Genomic DNA, 25,934 nt, shown 5'->3' on the forward strand with positions numbered 1-25,934 from the left:
TAGCTAAATAAAATAAAAATACAATGAATAAAAATAATATAAATTTAAACCGGTATTTTTATTCCTGACTCTAGCGTCAATGAATAAACTAATACATTTACATTATTTTTATTCATGCATACACTTTTTTATTTTTCTGTTTTTTTTATTTCTTTTATATATTTTTATTTTTTGGGCTAGGCTGGACACCGCAGGCCCAGCCGGGTCACAGGCTTGACCCGGCTGGCCATTATTTTTTCACCAGCAGCCGTGCGTGAGCAGTTCAAGCACGCCGCTATAGGAGCATATAATTAAAATGCAAGAAGAAAGGAAAGCGCAACTTACCTGGTGCTGGAAGTGGCGATCCAGATTTTTCAGTCTTTCTTGGTTGTCTATCCTTGCCTCATGATCCCTGCGTTCGTTCGTTCCCCTTCTGTCGGTGTTCCTGGAATCTGCTACTTGCAAACGAAGATGGCGGTGTGGAAGGGCTGTTCCACCAACACTTCTTCCTCTCCTCTGTTTTAGCTTTCCTTGTTCTGTCGTCTTCTTCTTTTCTGTTTCGGTTTGTTCCCCTGCTCGTCGTCTTTTTTGTGCTCTCTGTTTACTTCTTCCGTGTTCTTCCCCACGGTTTTTTCGTTCTCAGTCGCTCTCTATCTCTCCCTTTCTCCGTGGCCTCCTCTGTTTCTTTGAGAAGAAACAGGGGAAGGAAAGTCTGCTACCCTGGTTTCTCTCGGTTCCCCTCTGCTCAGGACGAAGGAGATGGTAATAAAAGCATGACGTTCTGCCGGTTCAACGTGAGCTCCCTCTGGTTTTTCTCTTCTTTTTTTTAGTTTCTTCTACCTCTGTTTTCTTCTTTCTATCCTCCGTTCTGCCCCTTTCTCCTCACTGGCGTTTTCTTCTTCTCTGGTTTTATTCCCCCTTAGAATGCCATGCAGTCGACCGTGCCTCTGTTTTAATGCAGGAGTAAAGGCAGCAGTTTTTTTCTTTTTTTCCGGTGAAGAAGATGAACAACGTGAGGTTATTTTGCGTTTTGGACCTTGATGTTTTGAAAGTTTGCAGTCCAGTCCTCGGGTAAATTGCAATTGAAACCCTGCATCTCAGCACCATTTACAAATTGGTCCTTGGGTTTTATTTCTTTCAAATTTGACAAGAATCAGTCCTATACTTTGATACTTTTTCAATTAAGTCCCTGATTTAATTAATTTAATTAAATCCAAGTCCAATTAAATCTCAAAACTTATCAATTCTCCAATTAAACCCTTAATTGGATTAATTAAATTAATTTCAAGCTTAATTAAGTCTCAAAACTTATCAATTCTCTAATTAAACCCTTAATTGGATTAATTAAATTAATTCCAAGCTCAATTAAGTCTCAAAACTTATCAATTCTCCAATTAAACCCTTGATTGGATTAATTAGATTAATTCCATAGTTTTAATTAAGCCCCAAAACTTCCAATCATGTTGCATTTAACCCTAATTTTAATTCATTCTTTATTTATTTCATTTTACTTGTTTTTCCGTCATTATTATTTTTTTTTTCATTTTTTTTATCCTTTTCAGTAAATAAAATAATAATAATAATTAAAATAAAATAGTTAAAAATTGAATTATGACATGATCTATTCCCAGCAATTTAGAAGTTAACCTTTTGATATTGACTTAACTTACTATGTTACTACTTGTTACTTATTAGACATATCTATAAATTCATTCTAAACATGTGTAAATCAGATTTCATTTCTGGTTTTTAGGAAAGAAGGGCAAGAAGAGGAATGTCATCATCATCGTTGTCATTGTTCCAATAGCTGTTTCTGTGATTCTTATAGTTTGCGTTTGCATCTTCTTAAGAGCCAGGAAGCAGAAGGAGGAAGAGGAAGTTAAAGGTAATTTCAGAGGCTATTTCAAATGTTAAGGACATAAAACCAAGCTTTTTATGGCTTAGCATTCTCAAACTGAAGCTTTAAATTACTTTGTTAGAAAACACCATCTTTTATATGAAGAAATGTTTCAATCAAGCCCTTCGGAGAAGCAGCCTTTTCATTTGCTTATGCGTTAGGATTGCTTTGGTGTAGATTTATATGAAATGGAAGATGTGGAATTGTTCCAGCTTGATTTTGGCACTGTCAGAGAAGCAACAGGTAACTTCTCCGAGGATAATAAACTCGGACAAGGAGGATTTGGCACCGTGTACAAGTTAAGGGAAAATCATTCACCTGTCAAATATGATTCCACTTCAGACATTTGGTAATTTTGGACTAGATTCAGTTTGTTCTACACATTGCTGATTTTGACATGATTTCAGGGCACACTTGCTAATGGACAAGATATAGCTGTAAAAAGGTTGTCTAGGACATCTGGACAAGGAGAGCTAGAATTCAAGAGCGAGGTCATGTTAGTTGCCAAGCTTCAGCACCGGAATCTGGTCAGACTCCTGGGTTTCTGCTTCGAGAAAGAAGAAAGGATTCTTGTCTATGAGTTTCTCCCCAACTCGAGCCTCAACAACTTGATATTTGGTATATTCGTCATTCGGTTCCTTGATAAAGTTTGAACATGTAATCTCCATGGTCAGTTCAGGTAATTTATCTCGTTCTAGTTGATTTGCAGATCCAGTCAAGCGTGTACTTCTAGATTGGGAAACCCTCTACAAAATCATTGAAGGCATTGCAAGGGGTCTTCTTTATCTACATGAAGACTCTCGACTACGGATTATTCATCGTGATCTCAAAGCTGCTAATATTCTGTTAGATGAGAACATGAATCCAAAAATCTCAGATTTTGGAATGGCAAGAATGTTTGTTACGGATCAAGCTCAAGATAGCACGAGTAGAGTAGTTGGGACCTTGTAAGTATATACTGCCAGTCTGCCACAAATTTTCAAAATATAATAAATTGATAGGACAAAAATGAAATAATTTATAGTAGATTTTCTGCGGCCATTGTTTAATCTAGAATATGGCTCCAGAATATGTTATCCGTGGACATTTCTCAGTTAAATCAGATGTATATAGCTTCGGTGTCTTAGTTTTAGAAATTGTTAGTGGTCGAAAGATTGGTGGCAGCGGCATAGGAGACGATGGAGAGGACCTTCTAACCCATGTAAGCATCAACAGTGATTAATTTTATTGATTCTGTTTGAATAATGTGCATGAACTTTATCTAAATTTTTGCAGTCATGGAGAAAATGGAATGAAGGGACACCTTTAGACATGATAGATCCTACCTTGAATATTGGTCCAAGAAGTGAAATTATGAGATGCATCAACATCGGATTAGTTTGTGTTCAGGAAAATGAAGCCCTAAGACCAACTATGGCTCAAGTTTCTATGATGCTTAGTAACTACTCTGTCACTCTCGCAGCACCCTCAAAACCTGCATTTTTTATGCACGGAGAAACGTCGATTCTGCCATTGATGAATGCTTCAATGTTAACTGAGTCGGATGAATCCAGAACTAAATCTCCCCAGTGGTCTAACAATGAGGTTTCCATCTCTGAGATAGACCCTTGATGACATCCAAAGGTAATGGGCAAGTTACTAAGCATGTTGGTGGTGCAACTTTGCTTCAAATTAAGTCACATCATTATTCGTTTTGGTGGAAGCAGAAGCTGTGTTTTTTTGTTGAACTTGAAGCCAAATGCTGTGGTGCAATAAGAAAAGAATAAAAAAGAAGGACCATGTTAGATTTCCGGATTGTTCAATTAGGTCCTTCGTTATATTGCTAATGCCTTATAATTATTGTTCCTTTCTTATTTTAAATTCGACATGGAATACAAATGCGCCTGCTACTTCTTAGATATTTTTGTTAGCAATATTTGCTAAATTTTATACATTTAACTGGATAGTTGTCGCTATTTGTTGTGAGTTTGGTAAAAAAAATTTAATGTAATAAAATGATGTTTAGACTGTGCTAATCATTTTAAGGAAGCAATAAATATTTAATACCTGGTCATTAACATAGCTGTGTACAATAAATTCAGTTAATTTAATAATATAATAATAAAAAAGAAGCATTGATAATAATAAAAAATACAATAAAAAAATAAAAATTAAATCTGATAAAAAAAAACTAAAAAGAGATGAAATCGTAAAAAAAAAATTTAATTAAAAATAGTTGAATAAACCTTCCTTGCATATATAGGAATAGTTGTCGTCATTATAAGGTCCTTGTAGACTAGAAGAAAATCTGATTTGATTTGGATTTTTTTTACTACTGTCCTTTTATTTTCTTGTTAATTTGAACAACTAATAAAGCTATTTTTTTTGTATTGCTGATTTAATTATTTTTCTTGTTTGTTTTAAAAAATAAATTACTGATTTTCTATCCTTCTAACATTGAAAAAAAACAAGCCTTATAAAATTGCTATAAGACCAAAGACATTAGCCCTTTGATTCACATGAGTTGAACTTTTTTAAGATTTGGATTCGATGAATTAAAGAAGGTTATCCTCCTTAACTTTCCAAACTTCTCTAAATTTATTTTTGTGAAAAAGCCCCTCAGTATCTTTTTAAGCTACTTGTAAAAAACATACTGAGGGAATTAACGAGGTTGATGTGAACCGTTTCATGCCTAGAAGATTTGAGATTAACGAGGGAATCCCATCAGCTACACGAGCTCAAATAAATAAAAACTGGCTTGCCCTGTCAAGCTTGTAACCTATATTTTGCGTGCACAATTTTGATGGGTACTTGATTTAGTCCAGAAGTACATGGACCATCATAACATATATATTTTCATTAGATGGGCCATCCCTATATTGGACAACTAGAAACTTTTAGATTTAATTTTGTAGACTTCAATTTTTATATATATATATACTAGATATATAACCCGCGCGATGCCACAGGTCATTTTTTTGTATAAAAAAATATTAAAAAAACAAAAATTTAAAAATCTTGGGTTTTTCTGCAAAGCTATACCCAAGAATCTTGGGTTTAACTGCAACGTCTGACCTAAGAGTAATATTTATTAATATTAATAATAAAATTAAACTTGCATGACTCAAGTTTAAGTGAGCCTGACTGCAACACCGGACCCAAGAATATTGGATGTGGATCTGGCTATAAGGTCGTGTCGTAAAAGTGTGATAATTAAATAGATTAATTAAAAAAAAACAAAGAAAAAAAAATCAACAGGAAGGAAAAAAACTAATGAAGAAAAGGAAAAAAAATGAATTAATTGGGTGTTAACCCTTTAAACCAAGTTATCCCGTAAAACCTGGGATTTGCGTCATGAAAGTTTGATAACTAAATAGAAAAAAAATGATGGGTTTACCCAGAATTAACTGGGTTAACCCATCAAACCAAGTTAATCCGTCAAGTCCAGGATATGTGTCATGAAAGTATGAAAGTCTGATAATTAAATAGAAAGAAAATTAACTTTAACAAACTAAACTAAATAAAAAAATAACTCGTCAAATCAGGTTAACCCATCAAACCCGAGATCCGTATCATGAAAATCTGATAACTAAAATAAAAACATTAACATTAACAAACTAAATTAAACAAAAAAAATTAATTAAAAAAATTAAAAAAGAAAAAAAAAGCTAATATTGTGGTAATCCATAGTGTATTTTTTTAAAAAAAAAAAGCTACAAAGCTAAGTTCTCAACCAGATCAATATAAAAAAACCCGACAAAGACTATTTTTTTTTAAAAGAGGAAGTCAATTTTAGGTAAAATAAATGAAAAAAAAATCTAAACAAAAGCGAAAAAAAAACACGTGGGGAAAGCTACAATGTTTTAAAGAAATAAACAAAAAAAACTAAAATTTCAACCAGCTCAATAGTAAAAAAAGAAAATCAACAAAAATAATTCTGAAAAAAAACAAAAAAAAAGAAAATATGTAAAAAATGACAATTTTGGAAAAAAAGAAAAACATAAAAAAAAATAAAAAATAAAACATGTGGGGAAAGCTAAAGCTAGATTATCGGTCAGTTCAATATTGAAAAAAATAAATTCGATAAAGATAATTTTTTAAAAAAATATGTGGGGAAACACTGCAACAAAACAAAAACTATGTAGGGGAAACACTTTAGCAATCCATATTATTTAAAAAAAAAAAAAAACTGCAAAGCTAAATTCTGAACCAACTTAATATAAAAAAAAATAAAATCTACCAAGACCATTTTGAAAAAAAAAAGAATAAATAAATCATAAAAAAAAAACAATGTATGAGAATATTATAGCAATCCACAATGTTTTAAAGAAAAAAAACTATATAGTTAAATTTTCAACAAGCTCAATATTTAAAAAAATTAGTAAAGATAATTTTGAAAAAAAAAATAAAAAAAGAAAAAAAAAGAAGAAGAAGTCAATTTTGGGTAAAAAAAAGGAGAAAAAAACATGTAAAAAAGAAGAAGAAACAAAAGCGAAAAAAAAATACTACAAATCCTACGCATTTTAGAGTTCTTTAATATATATATATATATATATATATATATATATTAAATGATATCGTATTATTAATTAAAAAAATAATATTTTATAGTTATCCTAGAAGCCCATAACTCAAGCCTTAATCTATATACAAAAGCCTTGGTAGGCATGATAACTATGTTACTATAAAAAATATTTTTAAATTTAATTTGATCCATTTTAAAATTCAAGTGATTTTCGAATGTGCAACCAAAATTAATTTCCATCTCCTAGCAATTTTATAACACTCCCCATGTTCTTGCCTGATATATCATGCAGATTGTGGGCTATGCTCATTCCCCAAAGTCTACTCGATTGGGCTAAACTAAGACCTCTTCGCCGATCCTCTCTAATCAGAATCAAAATTTGTGTGTGGTTGGGTTAAACTGAGATCCCTTTCGCCGATCCCCTTTAACCAGAACAAAAATCTGTGCGTAGCTCGGTCAACCTGGAATCCTATTTAGCGACTCCTTTCAACCAAAGCTGAAATCTTTATGTGGTGGTTAACCTAAAATCCCATATGGCGATCCCTTGTAACCAAAAATGCTTCTTTTTCAAGATGATATGGTTTGAATTGAAGACTCTTCTTCATTGATCTTTTTATTTCTTTGAGATTTCCCTAATGTTAGGGTTTATCTCATCTAATGTTAGGGTTTATCTCATCTTCTTCCCGTTCCAGGGTCAAAACTATGATTCTTACTCGTTGTTCATCAACTCAAAGATTCTTTCCTTGTCCCTAATCTTGCTGGACTACAATGAGGATTTTTTTTTTCCGTAACAAGTCAACAAAAATATTTGATGCAATGCTTTAAGGTTGGATGTCATGCATGCATCCTTACCTGGTTTGGAAACATAGGTCCCATCACTTCCTTCAATTTTCTAAGACTCTCTTGATACGATCTTGTTCACGTGCTCGAAATGGCATGTTGGATCCATTTCCCATTATGTCTCTTCTATCCATCACATCTTAGGGAAGAAAATCCCCAACCTTGTCATTAGGTGACCCTTTTCCAAAAATGCATGATTTGTCATTGCTTCTTATCATGCTCTTATCAATGCTTTAATTTGTCTTTCTCAAGTTAAGGGTTTTTTGGTTTTCATTCCAACACGCAGCAAAATCTTTCTCAAATAAAAAAATCTTTAAAAAGACTTGAATTTGTTCATGACAACTAAAACTTTCAATACACGCATCAAAAACTATTTTAAGCAATTCCCATTGAGGTTTTTATCGGTTTCTGGAATGCGATTGGTTTTTAAACCAGGGCTTTTATCCAAGGTGACCTTCTGTTTAATCTTTAAGTATCTATATCTATGTGAAAAGGCTGTGTAAAAAAGGAAAATATCTCATATTAGCCCCCCCTATTTTTTTTTTGCATGGACAAAAGCGGATTATCACTCATTTGTTAAATCCTGTGAGTTATAAGACCACCGTTTATTAACCCAATTTATGTGTGCTTGATTAGAAAGGACTTCCGAAGGCTTGTAATTTAGGCTACGTCTATGGGCTATGAAAGAAAAGGATGCTTTAAGGCTCAATAGTGTTTGAGGGTTTAAAGACTTAAGACCACTCTTCTTCTATTTTTTTTTTTAATGAAACTGCCTGGTAGGTTGCGTTTGGAGAAGCGTGCTTAAGGATCCTAATCTTAGTCTTAAAGCATTATCAAACCATCATCTGCTTTCTTTATTCCTCTTTTTTCCCCTTTTTTCTTCTTTTCATGGGATTGCCCCCAATTGTGGGGTTCTAACTTTCAAAGATCCAAGTCCTCTTCTCTTTCTCTCTGTTTTTTTTTTTTCTTGTAATTTGCTTTAATTCCTTCTCCCTTTTCTTCTTATCCTCTTCTCAATTGTTAGGGCTTCCATTCTTTACCCCTTTCTTTTTCCTACCATTATCTTCATCTTTTCTAACAAAAGATCTCTCATTGCCCCTAGTGTGGGGTGTGGTCTTAGTCGGGTTTTCATAAAGAAGAAACTCAATCTGGCTCAAATGGGGACTACAAAGGATAAAATTTTTAAAAAGTGAAGGGATGGCAAAGATGGCCTTTCCTCATTTCAAGACGCACATTATTACGATTGATAAACCTTGTTCTTATCTTGGAAGGAACATGGGAGTGATTACGAAGATAATTACCTAACCATTTATCCATACAATTTAAAATGCTATCAGAGACAAGGTTTCATAATAGGGTTAGCTTTGGGGTTTGTTTGGTTCGGTCATCTCTTTACTGGGAAGAGCTTAAATTTCATCTTTGAGCATTTTATGATATATTCCTTGTAATCATGCACAAAACCAGTTCTTTCAAGATTTTTTTTCCTAACCACAACCAGTCTCGTACCTGTGAATCACTGACAAGACCAATACATCCGGGTTTTCTAGTAGCCCTCAATTAAATTCTAGGTGGCGACTCCCAACGATTCAAGCCAATGAAACGAAAAAATCGCCAGCCGATGCCGTGCGGTTGACGTGCGACATAGGCTATAGGGTCAAAGACACTTCAACCTACTTGTATATCCTTGTTCGTAGTGTTAGAAATACTGTAAACTTGATTTATATACCTACTAGTAGATTCAACATCCAACCATAAATTCAGATTGAGTTTTGGATGGGTTGAAGAATCGTCTTTGTATCTCTTATGCAATCAACTATTATATGTTTCTTAAAAAAAAAATTGAAAAAAAACTAGTCATAAAATAAATAAAAAATAATAACTAAAAAAGTATTTAAATTGTGAAATGTTTTTATGATACTATGCATATATTATAAAATCAAACTTAATTTCATCAGATGACAAATAAATATAATTTTTTTTTAAATCTCAAACAAACCATAACAAGTACAAAATCATATCTTTATACCATAAATTTCTCAAGGAAAAAGCTATAAAACAAGTAAATATACAAACAAACTACATATCCTACACAAAAAATATAAAAAATTAACATAAAAAAATGAGTTACAATAAAATAAAAAATGAATAGATTTACTTATTTGATGTGACGAGTCTTCAAAAGAGTAGGGATACAAACATAATAATAATAAAAACATTTTTTATTGGTTATTTACCTTGATTATTACTTAACATACCAATGATAATTTAATTTTCATGAGCATATATTAACATCACCTGTATTGTCATGGTAGCCTCGCCTGCTTATTAAAGTGACCATTATCAATAAACAATCATTATTAATCAATAATTAGGTTGAGCTTATTTTATGCTTGCAACCTAAAAATATTATGGGAACAACCGTAAATCAAATTCAAAGTCAAAATTTCATGTTTTCTTCTCGGATATAACAATAAACAAGGAGTAAATACTCCAAATAGAAAAGTTATGCCACAAAAAGGCACATTTATGGTTTTCATAGCAATAAATGATAAAGACTTAAAGGAGTAAATACTCCAAATAGGAAGATGAATCAATAATTCAAGATTTGATGAATCATTGAAATAAAATAGAAGGCAGACAATAAAAAAAAAATTAAAAAACACACTGTTTTAAAGTGATTGAATAGACGATATAAAGTCACATGCCAAAAAAGAAAAGTTAATATTTAAAGTATGATATAATTAACTTGCTCTAATACAATGTAGAAATTTAGAATATAAAAAATATTATAATTCCATAATTTAAGTTTATATATTTAATTCAACTCATGTAAAAATTATATTGTCATACAACAAAACATATAATGAAATAGAATAGAACAAATTATACAAGATGTTCCATCATCTTCTTTAAGATGATTGAAATAATTTTGTGATTTTCTTGAAATGTTCAATCCCTTGATTTCTTCCTTTTATTAATTACGAAATAATCAAGAATATTTACTTGATTATTTCCTTGACAATAACAAACCCCATTCTTTCGCTATATGATGAGGAAATTATCGAGGATCTAACTCAGTAATTGAAATCTCATTCTTCGATAGTGGGATAGCCTTAAGCTGGGATCGCGTCATCGTTGAAGTATAGCTCAATGAAGAATCCGGTTGATATGTTCTGCTGCTAATAAAAAGTGCTGGTTCAAAAGGTATTTGTAAAGTAAGAGAGGAGTTGCTTAGCATCAGAACAACTGAAGCCATTGTCGGCCTGTCAGCTACATTTTCTTGAACGCAGAGTAACCCAATGTGGATGCATCTCATCATTTCAGCTGTTGAGCCGTTCCTCAAAATGGGATCAATAAGATCTAAAGCAGCCCCTTCCCTCCAACGTCTCCATGCCTATAAAATTTATCCGAAGTGAATTCACAATATTGAAGGGTAAATATCCGTGTAAATCTTTCAATGATTTGTTTGATTTGTAGATAGCTGTACTTACATGGCTCGTAAGGTTCTCGATGTCATCTCCATTGCGGAAACTAGGTTTCTGACCGCTCACAATCTCTAAGACAAGCACTCCAAAACTAAACACATCTGACTTGTCCGAGAACTGTCCTTGCCATGCATACTCTGGAGCAATATAGCCACTGAAATGGTACGTTAACATATCTTAGTTGCAATGGCTTGAATCATAAGCAATCAGTATTCACACCTCTTTCATTATTGCCATAAATTAGACTTACAAGGTTCCAGCGATCCTCGATGTAGCATCATGAGTTTGATCAGTTTTCATTAACTTTGCCATTCCAAAATCTGAAATTTTAGCATTCATGTTTCCATCTAACAGAATGTTGCTAGGCTTGAGATCACGATGAATAATCCGGAGCTGAGAATCTTGATGCAGGTACAGAATCCCTCTGGCTATGCCTTCTATGATTTTGTAGCGCTTCTCCCAACCCAGGATGAATCGTTTGTTTGGATCTAAGCGTTCATAAAATGAGAGCTTCAGAAACTTCGGAAAACTTGTCTATAGAATTTGACACTAGTTATAATTCTCTTACAAACATGAATTGATCTTGATTAAAAAAAAATGATGAGGAAAAAAAATTATTAGATAATATGGAATTCAGGATTACCATGTATAAATTGATCGAGACTTGAATTAGGCACAAACTCGTAGATTAGAAGCTTTTCTGTTCCTTCCAAGCAGAAACCCAGTAACCTAACAAGATTCCGGTGAGCAAGTTTGGCTAGTAGCCCTACCTCATTCCTAAATTCCACTGCTCCTTGCCCAGAATTACTTGATAATCTCTTTACAGCTATGGCTTGTCCATCTGCAAGTATACCCTACAGCATATATCCATTAAGAAAAAGAAACAGAGAAAATTAAATGCAACAATTTGAAATATGAATTAACCTTCAAAGTTTTTTTTTTTTAAAATCGATACCCTTTTTTTTATACAATAAAGTACCTTGTAAACAGCACCAAAACCACCTTGTCCAAGCTTATTATCATCAGAGAAGTCGTTTGTTGCAAGTTTGATGGTGGCAAATTTGAATTCCCAGCATTTTGTGCTACTAATTTCATCGAAATCTTCACAGAATGCAAGTTTTAAATGTTTTGTTTCCAAAGTTAATTTGTAGATTGTTCGGAAGAAAAAAAAATTATCTAGTGAATTTGATTCGTATTAATGAACGCAAGCTGTTTAATATGTAAGAACCAATAAGCAATAACTTACTTTCGACCTCTTGCTTTGGCTTCCTAAAACGGAAAATGGTGAGAATGAGGATAACAAGTGCCAAGAAGATAGCAGTAGGGACGATGGTAACAATAACTGTCCGCGAAGCAGTATTCTCCTTCCCTGCCAAGCACAGCCATGTTTAAGATAGAAATTACAGAAGCTGAAACTGGAATCCGTGAAACAAGTGAAATAATTTCAGTATAGAAAAAGAAGTTAGCCTACCTTTCCTGATTGTGGTATTGGTTGGTGGAGGAGAACTAATAACAAATGGAGGTGATGGAGATGTTACTTGAGAAAATAAGTGGTAGTAGGGATACAAATCCCACCGAAAAACACAGTTTGGTTTCTGGGCATAACCTCCTTGATACCCGTTGCAACAACTTTTATAGTAGTCTACGCATTTTTGTAGGCATTCTCTGCAATTACTCGGTGATACATCAGGAGTGCACTGCATAAATACATACATTTTTTGAGTGGATGTTAGGTCTGCTGTCTCAGCTTCTGGCTTCAGCCTGGATGAGCTCGTGGAAGCTCTTGTTACTGTCTCCCTCAAACCACTCCAAATTTGATCAAACTGTCTAAAAGATGAGTCAAGGATACCCGGATTATATCCAGCATCAGTAGGAGATAGCTCAAGTGATCCAAAAAAATAACGATTCGCATAACGTACAAAACATGGAACTGGATTCCCTCCCCATGAAATTGCTTCTTTTTGGTTGGGACATGCTGCCATGAGAGTTTGAATAGCATAATTGACGCAGTTGGAACAAATTGCAGTTGATGCGGAAGCCATACAGAACACAAGACCATAAACTGTGTCCTTGCCTAAACCTATTGTAGTATTATAGAAACCCCCATTGGCTGTGACATTGGCAGCTAGTGAACGGAGAACAAGGTCTCGGTTTTTTGCATAGGTGCTATTAGCTGTAAAGTTTCCTGTGGTATAGCAGAATTGAGCATCGGCAAGAGTGATGCTTACGATAATAAGATGGAAAAGAAGAGAGACGATAGTTTTAGAGCCCATTTCATCAAAGGAAATATTAACTTCGCACTCAAGGTTAGATGGTTATGGCAATGAGGCTATTGGCCACTCATGCCAATTTGTTAACGAATTTAAGACAAAAAAAGGGGTAGCAATTTCGATGGAGCCATCTATTGCTTTTAGACTTTACTCGTGGTCCCAATTTCTGACTGCTTAATTGCCTTTAGACTGTTTAAAATCCTTCAAAGATTCCGTGGAAGACTCATTGGCTGTGACAAAAAAAAAAAAGTCAATAGACTCAGTCACATACAGCTGTTCTGGTTTTTTTTTTTTTTTTCCTTGTCCCATACTAACTTTTAGAATTATTTGTCGACTTCAAAATTGGACCTACCGGATGTCCCACACAAGCGTTGCTGTGTTAGAATTTCCTAGACCCTAAGTTAATTTTAATAGTAAAATTATAAAATCATGAATTAAATCTTAATTTTAACAACTTTGATAGAGAGCACCTCGAAGAAGAAGGACGAGGAGGGGGGAGGAGAGAGAGGCTGTTCTGATGGTGGCATGCATTGGCGATGCAGTCATTCATGGTGGTGGTGTTATGACAGCAAGCGATGGTTCGCGGCAAGGAACGGTTCTTCTTCATCATTGGTAATTGTAACATTTTACAAATATAATTAATTTCATCCAAGAATTACTTTTTTATGTGTGTTACCGATGTAATAGACTGATGGTAAATTCACTCGTAATTATATACATATTACCGATAGAATTAATCTATCAATAACTTCATTTGTATTTCATATTCTATTGATAATTTTATTAGTTTTATATGTAATTATTTAAAAACAATTAAAACAAACAATACAATTTAAAGAAATTAAAACATAATTAAAGTAAAATGATAAAAAAAGAAAAATTTTATTGTTAATTTTTAAAAATATTATTAAATATAATTTATCTATTTAGTGGACAAGGTGAGATGGTTATGGCAATGAGGCTATTGGCCACTCATGCCAATTTGTTAACGAATTTAAGACAAAAAAAAGGGGTAGCAATTTGGATGGAGTCATCTATTGCTTTTAGACTTTGCTTGTGGTCCCAATTTCTGGCTGCTTAATTGCCTTTAGACTGTTTAAAATCCTTCAAAGACTCCGTGGAAGACTCATTGGCTGTGACTAAAAAAAAGTCAATAGACTCAGTCACATACAGCTGTTCTTGTTTTTTTGTTTTTGTTTTTTTTTGTTTTTTCTTGTCCCATACTAACTTTTAGAATTATTTGTCGACTGCAAAATTGTACCTACCCGATGTCCCACACTAGCGTTGCCGTGTTAGAATTTCCTAGACCCTAAGTTGATTTTAAGGCGATAATCATACAATTTATAAGTTAAATCGTAATTTTAACAACCTTGATAGAGAGCACCCGAAGTGGAAGAAGAAGAATGAGAAGGGGAGAGGAGAGAGAGGCTGATTTGGCGGTGACATGCATTGGCGATGCAGTCGTTCATTGTAGTGGTGTTATGGCAGCAAGCGATGGTTCGCGGCGAGGAACAGTTCTTCTTCATTCATGATTGTAACATTTTACGAACATAATTAATTCCATCCAAGAATTATATTTTTATTTGTGTTACCAATGTAATAGACTGATGATAAATTCACCGGTGATTATATGCATATTACTGATAGAATTAATTTGTTGGTAACTCTTTTGGTATTTCATATTCTGTCGATAATTTCATTAGTTTTATATGTAATTATTTAAAAAACAATTACAACAAGCAATACAATTTAAAGAAATTAAAAAATAATTAAATTAAAATGATAAAAAAAGAGAAAAATTTTATTCTTATTTTTAAAAAATATTATTAAATATAATTTATCTATCTAGTGGACAATGTCTAGAGGATGAGAAAAGGCGAATCTTTACCGTAAATAGGAAGGCAATAAGGTGGAGCATGGGTACTAGTGAGATTTACTACCACCTACTCGAAGACATTCAATATATCCCTCAATTCAGCTTCCACAACCCTAAGTTGAGCTATCTTAGCTTGAACTTGTTCTTGTACAATCACATGGATGACTAATGATTATTGGCTCAGTCATGGTTGTAGGGTCAAGACACTACAACCCACCTGTATATTCTTGTCTATAGTGTGGGAGATACCATAAACCTAATTTATATTAGGTCCATTAGTAGATCTAGCGTACAACCACAAATTCATATCGAGTTTTGGATAAGTCGAAGGATCGTCCTCGTATATCTCATGCAATTAGATGTTATATGTTTCTTGATAAAAAAATAAGTCATAAAATACATAGTTTTAAAATCCGACCCGGTTATCGACACGGTCAAGTAATCGGGTTACGGGTCAGATGGGTTGACCCAGGTCAACCATAAAAAAAAACCTATAAAAGAAAAAACACTTAACTAGTTACAATGCAACACTTACATAAACCAAATTTAAATTATAAACCAACAACATAAATTTAATTCAATATCCAAAACACAAACCAAATATAAATTCTTAAATATTTAAAACAAAACATCCAACCACATAAATTCTAAAATATTTTTAAAAAAACATCCAACAACATAAATTCTAAATTAACAATACATTCACTTTTGTTGAATTAACATATTAAGTTCTTCTATTTCCATATGAGCAAAATTTGGATCAAATGTTGATGGAATTGAGCTAATCTCGTCAACACCTAATAAATCATCAGCATGCTCCTTTGAAACTTCATCTTCACAATCATCTTCAATATCATTAACATTTATGACATCTACATTTCAAACACAATTAATAAATAAATATTATGTGTTCAACAAAACTTTATTTTAAATAATATTTATCACTAAATAATCAATCATTAATTACCATCATCTAAAGTATCTTGTATGGTCATAGTTGATAGAGCTTGGTGAAAACTCTCTGCTTCTTCAGTTGTCAAGATTGACGGGTCATCTTCTACTACCCAATTTTCAATGTCACAAATTGTTTCAACATTAATTAGATCATAATTTCATCCTTTCCAATAATTCATATATATTAAAAGTGAAGATAAACACAATATAAGTATTAATAATGTTACTAAACAAGATAAAATAATATTTAAGGAATTAGAGAAAAGAAAAATACTTTTGTTTCAATCTTAGATTGCAGTGGACGTAAACAAGGTCATTAAGCCTTTGGTGCTCCAATCTATTTCTCTTCTTGGAATGAATATGTTCAAATATACTCCAATTTCTCTCACATCCTGAAGAACTACAAGTTTGACTTAACACTCGTATAGCCAACTATTATAGATTTGGAGTGCTGGTTCCATATGTCATCCACCATTCATCTATACAAAAAAATAATAAGTAAAAGGAGACTATGTCAAATAATATTTTTAAATATAAAAATTATATACCTGGAGGCATAAGGGTGCGATTATTTATTGCGGACACTCGACCAAAGTCATGTTCAGCATTCCTAAATAACTTCATCTCACTTGTAATCTTACTTTGCAATGGTAGATTTCCATGTGCATACTTCTCAAGAACATCTAGAAGTCCAAAAATGGTGCTCATATGTTTATCCATTATATTTGCATCATATTGAAATTGAGGATTCAACCAAAATGCTGCTGCATAAAGATTTCTATAAAATTGTCCATCCCACCGATTATTGATAATGTCTATGAAAGGTTTCGCTCTAGCCTTTCTCTTTTGAAATCTCCTCATCATTTCTTCTTTTGCATGATGAATATCATCATACAAATATCTCATCGAAGGTCTATCATCACCATCAACCATTCATAGAACTTGAATTAAAGGCTCACTCATTCGCACAATTATTGCACATTCTTCCCAAAACAGAGTGTCTAGCACACTCTCAACAAACTTTTTTCCTTTACTATCTTTAGCATAAGCAGATGAGATCCATTCCCTAGATGTCACCATAGCTCTCAACTCATCTTTATGAGCTAAAATGCTTTGCAATGCAATGAAATTGGTAGCAAAACGAGTAGGAGCTGGACAAAGTATTTCTTTTCCTCCAGTGAACTTCCTCATCAAATATAATGGATAACAATGATTATAAATGTACTTTGTGATACTAGAAGCATGCTCAACAACACAACAAACTGACTGCAATTTACCAATGTCCTGGAGTATGAGGTTGATGCAATGAGCAGCACAAGGAACCAAAATATTGAAGGAAATTCTTCCATCAATAACTTGCCAGCAGCAACATAATTTGCAGCATTATTAGTCACCATATGCACAATGTTTTCTACCCCAACATACAAAACAACCTCTTTAAACAACTGATACAACAATCTAGCAGTCTTGGAGACATCTAATACATCCACGTTTTCAAAAAAACTGTTCCTTTAGGACAATATACTAAGAAGTTAATTAAAGTCCTCCTCTTCTGATCTGTCCATCCATCAGCCATTAATGTGCAACCAGTCTTCTTCCAAATCTCTCGATAAGTCTTAACATAAATCTTGACTTCATCAACCGCTTTTACCAAGTAATAACCATGAATAGCATGCAAGTTTGGTCCTTTATAACCAGGACCCATAGCTGTTACAACATCTATGGCATGCTGATAATACACAGAATTAACAACATTAAATGGCACACATGCATCAATCATCCACTTCGCTAAAGCAAGATCACACCGTTCAACTGCTTCCTTCCTTTGCCAACAATTCTAAAGAGACTTTTGAGCACCAGGAGTTGTTCTCTGCATGAAATATGTCCCTAATGTTGTAGATTTTTTCTGCTTCCCATAACTTGTAGTCGATTGTTTTATAGTGTTGGTGCTTTGAATCTTTTTCTTTTTTGCAATCTTCGGTGGTAACATATGTTTTTTAGTATTGACATCCTCATTATCATCATCATCATCATCATCATCATCAACTTCTAAGTGCCTAATCATCATCTCTTCATGCTCCCTTTGTTGTGCATTAAATGGATTGAATTCTGCTTGTATTTCTCTAACTCTTTTTTTTTTGTATCAGCATTTCCTTTAAGATTCAAAACCATTTGATGTCGAACATCAGGAGGACATTTGCGACATTGTTCAACTTCTCCTTTAGCTCCAGCTAAATGTTGCTTAAATCGATTAATACCACCACCTGCAAATACTTTAGCACAATATAAACAAACTAATTTAGTTTTTTTACATCCAACACTAAGTTCAGGAGTTTCTCTACAATGACCCCATGCTAAATCTGTTCTTCCTCTACTACCACTTGACATGGAAATTGAAGGTTGAGATGATTGGGCCGTTGAAGGATCACTACTTGGAGTACTACCATCATGTGAAGACATTTTAAGACCTGACATAATTTATAAGAGGGAATATAATTTCAAGCGAACTCACTTTGCAATCCATTCATTGGATTAACAATGACAGCCTTATTGTTAATCACACAATACAGATTCAACACAATACACTGAAATAAAATTCACTAACAATCCAATTCCACACAATACACTGTCATAATCTTGTTCATAAAACAGTCATAAACATTAAACAACATAATCTTTACATATATTTCCAAATTGTAAGCTAAACCTTACAATCTTTAACAATATTTACATAAAACAGTCATAAAAATTAACAAACTAGCAGCCTCTACACAACGTTTTTTCATTGCCGAATCACTGTAACACAGTAACAACATCAAAAGAATCAACGAACAATGAATCGAGCTAGAGAGTTTAGTAACAACAAATTAAGTAACAACATTCTAGAGTTCATCATGCAAACAACAGAGTTCTTATTTTTTTGGCAGAAGTTGAAATCAAGCTAGAGAAATTGAGTTGACTGGCAGAAGAAAAGACAGAAATCGAGCTAGAGAAACATACCTGAAGTGACTGGGCTACGAATGAATCAATGAACAATGAATCGATGGCAGCGATTGGGCTCGATGGTAACAGATCAATTGAGAGTTCTAAAATTGAAATTGATGCCAGAAATGAGAAAACGGCCAAGAATAAAGAAAACAAAGAGTGAAAGAAGGAGATTCAAACCTTTTTCACGATCAATGGTCAGATGTCGACGTCCCCTACTCCTCAGCTCCTCAATTGGGTTTCAAAGAGGAATTAGGTTACTAATTTAATGATTTTGCTTCATTCTTCTTCAATCTTTCTTTAGTCTTCAGTGTTTTGTCATTTTAGAAAGCTAAAAACGACGTCGTTTTATGACAGTCAAAAAAAAAATAAAATTGACCGGGTCTCACCCTGGTTTGACCGGGTGGCCCCGGTCCCGGGTCGACCCGTCGGGTCGACCAGGTTTTCCCGGGCCAATTCCCAAGCGGGTTTTTGCCTTCACTCGGACCGGTCCCAGGCCCGAGTCGGTCGGGTCCTCGGTCGACCTGCCAGGCCGGTCTGGTCCGGTCCGGGTTGACCCGCCGGGCCGGTCCGGGTTTTAAAACAATGATAAAATATATAAAAAAATAATAACTAAAAAAAAGTTTAGATTGTGAAATGTTTTTTTATTTTTTAATAACTCATCATTTCATTCATTATATCACGATTAAATCACAAAATTAAACTCAATTTTATCTAATGACAAACAAATATAATTCCTTAAAATCTCGAACAAACCCTAACATGTATAAAATCATATATTCATACAATAAATTTCTAAATGAAAAAGCTATAAAACAAGTAAACATAAAAACAAATTACATATACTACAGAAAAATGTAAAAATTAACATAAAAAATGAGTTGCAACAAAAATGGGTAGGTTTGCTTACTTAATGTGGCGAGTCTTCAAAAGGATGGGGATATTGACATAATGTGTAACAACCTCGATTTCTGACATCCTTTTTCGCGATACATTGAAAATTTTCAGGAAATTGTTTTTATAATAGTTCCACCAAATTTCTCCCAAATTTTCAGCTATGTAACAGTCTCAACTTGTAAACTCAATATATATATATATATATATATATATATATATATATATATATATATTATTTTCTTGAAATTTTGGCAGAGTTTCCTTTGTATTCTATAGATACCAAATTATCGACTCAATCATTTCTCAACCTGTTACATCAATCACAATATTCGTCCCATCATTTGGACTTTCAAAACTCAAGCATATTTTAATATCTCAATTCTAATTTCTATAAAACACTATGATAAAAGCAAAAAAAAATCATAACATGCATTGTCTCTTTCTTTTTCTTTTTTTTAAGTATATATACAATCAACCATAATTCAACTTAATAATAATAACATTATAAATTACATCATACACAAGATAATAAGTTAAACATTACAATTTTTAGATATGGAAGTATATTACAACAAAATATTAGTTCTTTCAATTACATTAATCACATAACAAAATTATTTATCCAAGTATCTACTTTCCAGATCGAGGGTGCGATGTATCTAACAACATAATCGCATTAAACATGATTAAAACAAAATTGCACATTTCAATAAGTAATTGATTAAGGACTAACTATTCATATTCATTAAAGTGACTTTCATATCATCGAATAAATTGTCTTATTTTCTTTTTGAAATTTCTAATTTCATAAATTCTCTTCTAGATGTAGAGATAAATCTACTAAAATAAAAATATCAAGAGTGTCTCCCACAAACCAACATATTTAACTTCAAAGTTTTACAATTAATCTATTTTACATCGAGTGATTATCCCATTAATTAGTAAATTAATTTTCTTAACATGACCATTCAACCAGGCATAAATTCCAATAACTAGAAAATAATTTTCAAGGCTTGCCCATTCCCCAGGGTATTATTTCCAGTAACCAGGAAATAATTTTTCATGACTTGCCCATTCATCAGGGCATTATTTTCAGTATTCAACAGGGCATTAATTCCAGTAACCAGGAAATAATTTTTCAAGGCTTACCCATTCAACAAGGCTTTATTTCTAGTATTCAACAGGGCATTATTTCCAGTAACCAGAAAATAATTTTTCAAGGCTTGCCCATTCATCAGGGCATTAGTTCCAGTAACCAACACTAGAATTTACAATCTAAAAAAATTCCTTCTACAATAAAAAAAATATAAACTAATTAATTACTCCAAGGTGTCGAACACGTACTTCCTTTATATAAATTATTTAAACACATACACATCATCAGTATACATATATAAATTGAGCATCAATAATTTAATCATAATATACAATTAATTGATCACCCTAAAATCAATACACTTCATTTTTGTTATTATATATCTAACTCGACAGTCAGTACAATAGCGCCACTAACTCTATCCAAGCCAGCTAGTCCACTATATTTTCCTCGACATAAACATTTACAATTACACAAGCACAAGTTCATTTATAGAAAATACCATTTATTTAACTCTAACAAGTACTGTAAAAAAAACAAAAGTTTGAGGTGTACGTAAGACACCTACCTAATGCTTGCACTCGCGCAAAAATCCCACGCTATTGAATAGATCCTGCAATCTCTCCTATATCATTAAAGATACATATCAAATGTGGCTCTATAATTGGAAATTCCATTGTAAAATTCATTTAAATTTAAAATCGCATGACACATGCATTCGTATATTTATTCATTTATTTCCTTTCCTTTCATTACTTGTCTTTCCAAACTGAATATCTTTAAACATGGCCTAACAATTTTATTATTATTATTATTATTTGCCTACTCAACCTATCATGTACAAACTTAGTAACTTCACATCCTTACATTTATTCATACCATTGAAACTAATTCATTTTCCTTGTCAAACCAATTCTTGACCGAATGACCTTATTTTTTTATTTTCATGATGAGTTTTTCAATTTTTTTTCATAAGTCACTTTACTTCATTTTAAGTAAATTTAAAAACATATTTTTCATCATAATTCCACACACCTTAATTTAACCTTTTACTCCCCTTTTATTATCCATTTGAACAACCTTAAAATTCCATAAAAAATGAAATTTTCCTCACATTAATATATTATTTCAAACATAACACAATTCATTTGGCATTCAACAAACCACAATCCCGTAAAAATCCCCATAACATTAGGTCAAAATAAACTCAAGTTCAATATTTCCATTTTTGGTTGAATTCTATATTATGATGAAAATTTGGATCCTTTTAAAATTCTTCCGATTGACACTCTACCTAATTTTCTTTATACACATAAATGCATACATACCTAATTTACATAGAAAATGAATCAAAGTATTATCTCCCTATTTCTTCTTCATTTGGCAGAATGCCTTCATTCATGGTGAGGGATGATTCCCCTTTTAATTATTCTAGATGTCGCGGCAAAATTATGTTCCATTTTAAATCTAAAAATGTATCTATATCTATCTGGAAAATATGGAGAGATAAGAAATTCTTGTCTTTTATTGGTGGGAAATGGAATGGGAGTCGCCACCTAGTATTTTGGTCACTAGGAACCCTAACTGCTCTCAGAGATCGGGTACGGGGACTGATTGCGTAAAGGGAAGGTATTTGCACCCCAAATACGCCTTACCTAAGGTAAGCTGCATTATTTGATTGTCTGATAAAAAGCTAAGGTGTTATCCTATTTCAATTGTTGGTCTATTTACGGCTCAAGAAAAGTCCTCCTCAATAAGGAGGTCCTTATCTTATCGCGTAAAATTGTAAGTACCGTTCTAACATCTATATAAAAACTATATTTTTAATATTAGGAATACGTTTTACATATAAATTCGTAATCCTCAATACTAAAAGAAGACAAAAATATTTTTTTAGAATTTTTGAAATATTGGCCTAGTTTTCCTGGTTCTAACAAACTTGTTGTTAAAGCCAAAATGCATGCTAATACATATATTTTTTGAAATTTCTTTTGTTGTATGAAAATATGATGTGATGATTTTTTTTCTTTATTTTGGAGAGACTAGGCCGTATGCATTAAAACAAAAACATATATATATATATATATATATATATATATATATATATATATATTTGATGTCTTGACGAAAATCGGGTATTTTAATACTGGATTTGTATCTTTACGGTATAAAAATACAAACCAATATTAAGCCATTTTGATAAAAATATGCAGGAAAATCAACAATATTTTTTTAAGGATTTTTCAGAATTTTTGAAAGCAAAACATTTTTAATTTTTAATTTTTTTTTGATGTTTTGACGAAAACCGGGTATTTTAATACTAGATTTGTATCTTTACAGTATAAAAATACAAACCAATATTAAGCCATTTTGATAAAAATATGCAAGAAAATCAACAATATTTTTCAAGGATTTTTCAGAATTCTTTAATTTGTTTTTGATATATATCTATATATATAAATAATATAAAAACATTATAATAAATAATATATAATATTAGGTGGGCTGGGCTGGGCCGGCCCAACTTACTAGGTCGGACTCAGCCCCAAAAGGGTGGGTCAGACTCGGCCCAAAAGGGGTTCGGCTGATATCGGCCCAACAAGACTTCCCTTTTAGTCTGGGCCAGACCCGGCCCAGACAGCAGGGCTGGGCCAGAACCATTCTAGCCCGAACAAAAAAACATTAATGCTTGGCCAGCATCAGCCTAGCCCAAAAACAAAGATGGCGGGGGGAATTATTTTCCCCCCACCCTCCTGCATGTAGAACGTTATTCGTTTTGCATGCAGGAGGAATAACTACCACCACCGATAGAAAACGATGGGGGGGGAAGAAGGATTACCTGGCGCGGAGGGGGCGTTGCCTTGCTGGTCGGACTGCTTCGCTGTCGGTGCTGCGGTGGAGGCCGGTGGTGGTGTAGTGGCTCACGGACGACGGCTCCAAACAGTAATGTTACGGTTTCAAGCGGCAGAGAAAGAGGCTCCTGCTCTTACCTTCTCCTTCGTTCTCCTCCTCCTCTTCTACTGCGTTTCCTTTTATTCTGATTTAAATGATATTTCTTTCCAAGACCCAACCTCGTCCGGTGTCAGTTTTGTTTTCCCTCAATCCTCACGGTCCACTCTCCTTTACCTCTCACTGTCCCTCTCGGTCTGTTTCTCCTCCCTTTCGGTTCGTTTTCCCTTTCCTCTAACCCTCATAGTCCCTTTCCTGTTTATGGCTTTCCGGTTTTCTTTCCCCTTTTTTTTTGTCTGTTCTCTCCTCTTCTCTCTTCGGTTTCTTCCCCCTTTCTTTTTCTCCCTTGTCTCCTCCCGCGTGCTGGCAATGGAGGGGGTATTTATAGGGCAACAGGGAGCGGAGGCGTCCCTATTGCTGCCCTATGGCAGCTCATGGGGAGCGTAGCTTTGCTGCCCTGCCACAGCGCCGGGTTGGCTGGGCAGTGGGCGTGGCTGGCAGGGCGCGACTCCCTTGGTGCATCATCATGATAGTGTGTGGGGTTTCGGGAGGTGTCAGGCATGTGGCGTGTCGGGTTCAACGAGGAAAGAAGAAAAAACTGCCTTCCCCTACTGCACATCCAGGGGAAGGAGAAAGGGGAACAGTGTCGTTCAAAACGACACTATTCAGCTATTTTTTTTTATAACATGAAACGACGCTTTTGTTTTATACAAAACGCGCCGTTTCATTTAAAGGTGGCGCCAACATCTTTTTCCAAATCAGTCCTTAATTTATCCTTTGTTCTTTTAAGTCCTCACAATGTAATTTTGATTTTAAGAATTTATTCAATTGCATCCCTGCCAATTTCAGTCTTCGCCCCTATAGTTGGCCGTGTTTTTCACTTCAGTCCTTGGCCTCGGATTTATGCAATTGGACCCCCAATTGATTAATAAACTTCCAATTTCTTCAATTTGGCCCCTGATTTTGTTAATTACAGCCCCTATATTTACGCGCCTTTTCCAATTTGATCCTTGGTTTTGGATTTCCTCAATTAAGTCCTTAATTGGCCATTAAACTTCAATATTTTTGCAATTAAGCCCCTGATTTGACCAAATCAACCCTCAAAAATTATAATTTGACCCCAGAACTTTAATTTCTTCAAATTAAAGCCCAAATTGACATAAAAATCAATATTTCTTGCAATCAAACCCTCTATAAATTCAATTAAACCTTCAATAAAATCCAATTGAGTCCATAAACATCCAATTTTGGACTTTTCTCTTCAAATTGAATTTTCTTTTCCAACAAGGCTCTCATCATTCAGGGATATACTGTCAAAATTTTAATTTTTGTATTTTTATCCTCCTTAATCAATTTTTTCTGACCATTTGCTGAGCGCTCCCGCCTCTTATTATTATTTTTAATTTCTTCCGGCTATCTATTTATTTTTATTATTTATTATTATCTTATTTTATTTTCCACATATATATATTATTTTATTATTATTATTTATTATTATATTTATTTATTTATTATTATTATTATTATTATTTTATTATTTTTTATTATTTTTTTGTATGGAGACCCAAAAATGTGTTACAACAGATGCCCCCTCTTTATAATACTTACGGAGCAGGGGCTTTGCACAGTAAGTTTTATAAAGATAAACCAAAACTGAATTTTCAAAATTGATCTTGTCAAAGCTTGATCGATCTGAAACTTTGTCTTTACAGCAATCCTCCTCAACCCAAAAACTATGATCAAAACTTAGTCATCTCGAGATCCCAATCTGGCGATCCTCTGAATTCTAACTTCGGTTTGATTAACATGGAATTCCATCCGAGATCCCTTCTGGCGATCTCTTTTAACTAAAAAATCTATATTTGTAGTTTGACCAACTTGAAATCCCATCTGGCGATTTCCCTTAGCCAAAGCTGATATCGGTATTACGGTTGTGTTAACCTGAGATCCCTTCTGGCGACCTCATTTATCCAAAACCAAAAAAACTATATTTGTAGCCTAATCAACCTGGAATCCCATCTAGTGATTCCCTTTAACCAAACCTGAAATATGAGATCCCTTCTGGCGACCTCCTTTAACCAAAATAAAAAATATCTATGTTTATAACTCAGTCAACCTGGAATCCCATCTGGCGATTCCCTCTAACCAATAGCTGCAATATGAGATCCCTTCTGGCGACCTCCTTTAACCAAAAAAAAATAT

The 25,934-nt window shown here is 33.5% G+C and overlaps 1 protein-coding gene and 1 pseudogene across 2 annotated transcripts; one reads left to right on the forward strand and one right to left on the reverse strand.

Annotated features, from left to right (window-relative positions):
• Positions 1-1,868: 1,868 nt before the first annotated feature.
• Positions 1,869-3,754, forward strand: LOC118031905 (cysteine-rich receptor-like protein kinase 6; annotated as a pseudogene).
• Positions 3,755-10,014: 6,260 nt separating this feature from the next.
• On the reverse strand, positions 10,015-13,066 carry LOC118031889 (cysteine-rich receptor-like protein kinase 14). Of its 2 annotated transcripts, XM_035036407.2 has the most exons (7): positions 12,177-13,066; positions 11,952-12,074; positions 11,685-11,806; positions 11,349-11,559; positions 10,956-11,193; positions 10,712-10,859; positions 10,015-10,614 (listed from the first exon to the last, which is right to left on the reverse strand). In XM_035036407.2, the coding sequence occupies exons 1-7, from the start codon at positions 12,976-12,978 to the stop codon at positions 10,279-10,281; spliced, it is 1,980 nt and encodes a 659-aa protein (XP_034892298.1). In that variant the 5' UTR covers positions 12,979-13,066; the 3' UTR covers positions 10,015-10,278. The 2 variants fall into 2 exon arrangements, with proteins under 2 accessions (XP_034892298.1, XP_034892299.1); XM_035036408.2 differs by lacking the exon at positions 11,685-11,806 and having other exon boundaries at positions 11,349-11,546.
• Between the last annotated feature and the right edge of the window lie 12,868 nt (positions 13,067-25,934).

This window comes from Populus alba, chromosome 11 (genome assembly GCF_005239225.2).
Source record: "Populus alba chromosome 11, ASM523922v2, whole genome shotgun sequence".
Taxonomy (NCBI): domain Eukaryota; kingdom Viridiplantae; phylum Streptophyta; class Magnoliopsida; order Malpighiales; family Salicaceae; genus Populus; species Populus alba.

Excerpts from the sequence above, each read along its gene's own strand:
- LOC118031889 (XM_035036407.2), bottom strand. The coding sequence starts at position 12,978 with ATGGGCTCTAAAACTATCGTCTCTCTTCTTTTCCATCTTATTATCGTA. Across the intron at positions 12,075-12,176 it reads CAATACCACAATCAGGAAAG|GGAAGGAGAATACTGCTTCG; the intron begins GTAGGCTAACTT and ends TGTGCTTGGCAG. Across the intron at positions 11,560-11,684 it reads GTTTTGGTGCTGTTTACAAG|GGTATACTTGCAGATGGACA; the intron begins GTACTTTATTGT and ends TATATGCTGTAG.